Source organism: Doryrhamphus excisus, chromosome 7, assembly GCF_030265055.1.
Source record: "Doryrhamphus excisus isolate RoL2022-K1 chromosome 7, RoL_Dexc_1.0, whole genome shotgun sequence".
In the NCBI taxonomy this organism is placed as follows: Eukaryota; Metazoa; Chordata; class Actinopteri; order Syngnathiformes; family Syngnathidae; genus Doryrhamphus; species Doryrhamphus excisus.
This window is the reverse complement of record NC_080472.1, coordinates 10,604,326-10,607,091: the sequence shown is the minus strand read 5'-3', so window position 1 is coordinate 10,607,091 and position 2,766 is coordinate 10,604,326. Positions and strand designations below refer to the sequence as shown.

The following is a 2,766-nucleotide window of genomic DNA, read 5'->3' as shown; positions in this document are numbered from 1 at the left end:
CTGGACACCAAAAGACAACATTTGGCATACAAGACTCCTCAAAGGAAAACAATCCGAGGAAGATAGAAACCTAACAATAACAACAACGCATGGAATGGACACACCTCTTCCATATCTAAAGTCAAAAACTGCAAACAATGCTTATGGCTTCTAAGTCCTATTAAGAATGGTTGACAAGTACCATCATTAGAACTTCTACCAACACCAAAGTAGTCACCTGGTTTGCCTCCTCCGAGCCTCCGACAAGATGCACCCAGGGAGAACATCCACAGATGACTTGAAAGAAAAGGAAACACGAGAACCATCTTGGGTTGCTGGTAATGTCATGGTAACGTCACTGTTACGTCACATCATGGTAATGTCATGGTCACGTCATGTCAGGGTAGCGTTATGGTAACGTCATGGTAATGCCATGGTCACGCCAGGGTAACGCCATGGTAACGCCATGGTAACGCCAGGGTAACGCCAGGGTAACGCCATGGTAGCGGCAAAGTAACGCCATGGTAACGTCATGGTCATGTCAGGGTAACGTTATGGTAACGGCAAAGTAACGCCAGGCTAACGCCAGGCTAACGCCAGGCTAACGCCAGGCTAACGCCAGGCTAACGCCAGGCTAACGCCAGGGTAACGTCAGGGTAACGTCAGGGTAACGTCAGGGTAACGTCAGGGTAACGTCAGGGTAACGTCAGGGTCATGGTAACGTAGCATAGACTGCAGTATGGCCCCCCAGTTCCAGTATTTCTGGTGGGTACTGTCCGTCACCTACCATGTCTTTGACGGTCAGCTGACAACTGTAGCACAACCATGGCCTCACATCTAGGGTGTCTGGGGGCCTGTAATAGTAACCATCATTTCAACAGATGGAAATAAACAATACAAGCAGGGAGCAGCTAGCGTTGCAAATATTAGCTTTTACACCACCAGTTCCTATCATAAATGTTTGCAAAGAGAACCAAATGGATCAACACACCCGTCATTGAACGCATCGTCAGCAGACGGTGCTTCCTGTTAGATGTTCTTCCAAAGGTGGATAATGAAAGCAAACCTTAAAGCAGGAGAGCAGCCCCCGTCTTCCACGCAACGTTGTCCCGGGCCTCTGCAGCAGCTTCCTGTCTGGGGTCCACTCCGTCCTGGCGGCAATGCAAGGCAGTATTCAATTGTACTCAAACGTACTGTACTTTCACGTACACGTGTTTACATGCAGTTTTTGAATGAATGAATGCCTACTATCTTGGCTAATACAAGTGTAAAGCTGACTATGGGGGTGTTATCTCATGTCTAGAGGGCTCTAATAGTGTTAAAACACAGATTTAGAAGATGGTAAACAGGTTTTCTATCCTCTAACTACCAAATAACAAATCCCACTTTGCAGAAATTAACTTATCACATTCGAGTATGAAAGAAATGAAGCGTGATAAACGAGGGATGACTAACTATGGCCCCTCTATTGACATGTGATGCTCTGTAATTGCTGAGCAGTGTGTCTGAGACATCGAACAGGCATCTTCCTGACTACAAAGACAGACCAGCCCCCCCCCCCCACGGTGTGCTTGGGAAGTCCACGTTCAAGTCATTAAAGTACATTCAAGTCTTGGACCTTTCCCATCCAACCTGAAAAAAGTATCATCGTACTGTACCTGGGTTTTCTCCTGGAAGGGGACCATTGGCGTCTGCAGATTTTGCCTGAGAGAGGCGTTCGGAAATTAGGGTGGCCTGGAAGGCGGACGCCATCTCTACAGAGAATGAGAAGGTTGAAGTCAGCATGAAGAATATTCCGAACGGCCGTTTGTATGTACTGAATGTGCCCGCCCTCAGATGGCGGGATGGCGGGCCATGGCGTAGCGCCGTAGCAAGCATCCGAGGAACATACCACTTACCACCTGAAGTATCCAGAGAACACATGCAGAGCAGACATTTGTCACCATGGTCCTCGGAAGATGAATTCTTACAAGCCGTTTGCAGCTTCTCGCTTGTTCTTGAGGACACAGAGCAGGAAGCGTGACTTCGGTGTACTCGTCCTATTTTCTAACGTTTACATAAGCCAGACACACGGCGCTTATCTACGCAACACCCACCTGTAGATGGTGCTGACGGTGGAAGGGAAATCCACTTGCAGGTTGTTGACAAAGCTCTCAGTCAAATGCTGGATGCTGGACTTTGCTTTAGCCTGGAATTTGCATTAGCATTAGCAGACGTACAGAGTACACGTGTAGTACACGTTTGACGTCATCAGGTATGAAATCATTTGTCATTTCCATGGAGATTGAGCGTGAAGTGATTGAGCAAGCGTACCTTGGTGTGCAGGTTTGGCGTGAAGACACACTGCACATGAAAAAGACGGTTATGGTAGGCTATTTCTTTAGCAGTGTGGTCCCTCATTGGCCTCACAAACGTAACGTCGCCGTAGCGAGAGTCCGAGAAACCCTGAGAAAACATCACATTGTACCATCATTTGGACGTCGGCACGGCCAAACGGAGGAAGAAAAACGCACCGTGTCCCGAGCCAGATGTGCTCCTCTGCCCAGTGAGATGCTGGTGAGAAGCTGGACAGCCAGTCTGGTGCAGTTGTGTCCCAGCATGACTTTGGTGTAGCCCTCGCTGCGAGCCGTGTGCACAAGCAGCTGCTGTCTTCACACATCAACATGGACATGAAGAAGACATTTTAAGAAGAAGAAGAAGGTCAAAAATCCATCTCAATGACAAAAGGTGGCCATTTTCCATAGGTCATACTAATAATACGCTTTTCACCAACTGTAAAATATATTC

At 47.8% G+C, this 2,766-nt stretch overlaps 1 protein-coding gene across 2 annotated transcripts in view; it reads right to left on the bottom strand.

The window, feature by feature from the left end:
• ctu2 (cytosolic thiouridylase subunit 2 homolog (S. pombe)) overlaps nucleotides 1–2,766 on the bottom strand; it is a 28,960-nt gene that overhangs the window by 22,691 nt on the left and 3,503 nt on the right. For both annotated transcript variants that reach the window (XM_058077102.1, XM_058077103.1), the window contains exons 8-15: nucleotides 2,493–2,628; nucleotides 2,293–2,424; nucleotides 2,076–2,167; nucleotides 1,878–1,975; nucleotides 1,638–1,733; nucleotides 1,046–1,130; nucleotides 767–833; nucleotides 218–276 (exon numbers count right to left, since the gene is read on the bottom strand). In XM_058077102.1, coding sequence (XP_057933085.1) covers nucleotides 218–276; nucleotides 767–833; nucleotides 1,046–1,130; nucleotides 1,638–1,733; nucleotides 1,878–1,975; nucleotides 2,076–2,167; nucleotides 2,293–2,424; nucleotides 2,493–2,628 — 765 coding nt within the window. The remainder of the gene's footprint in view (nucleotides 1–217; nucleotides 277–766; nucleotides 834–1,045; nucleotides 1,131–1,637; nucleotides 1,734–1,877; nucleotides 1,976–2,075; nucleotides 2,168–2,292; nucleotides 2,425–2,492; nucleotides 2,629–2,766) is intronic.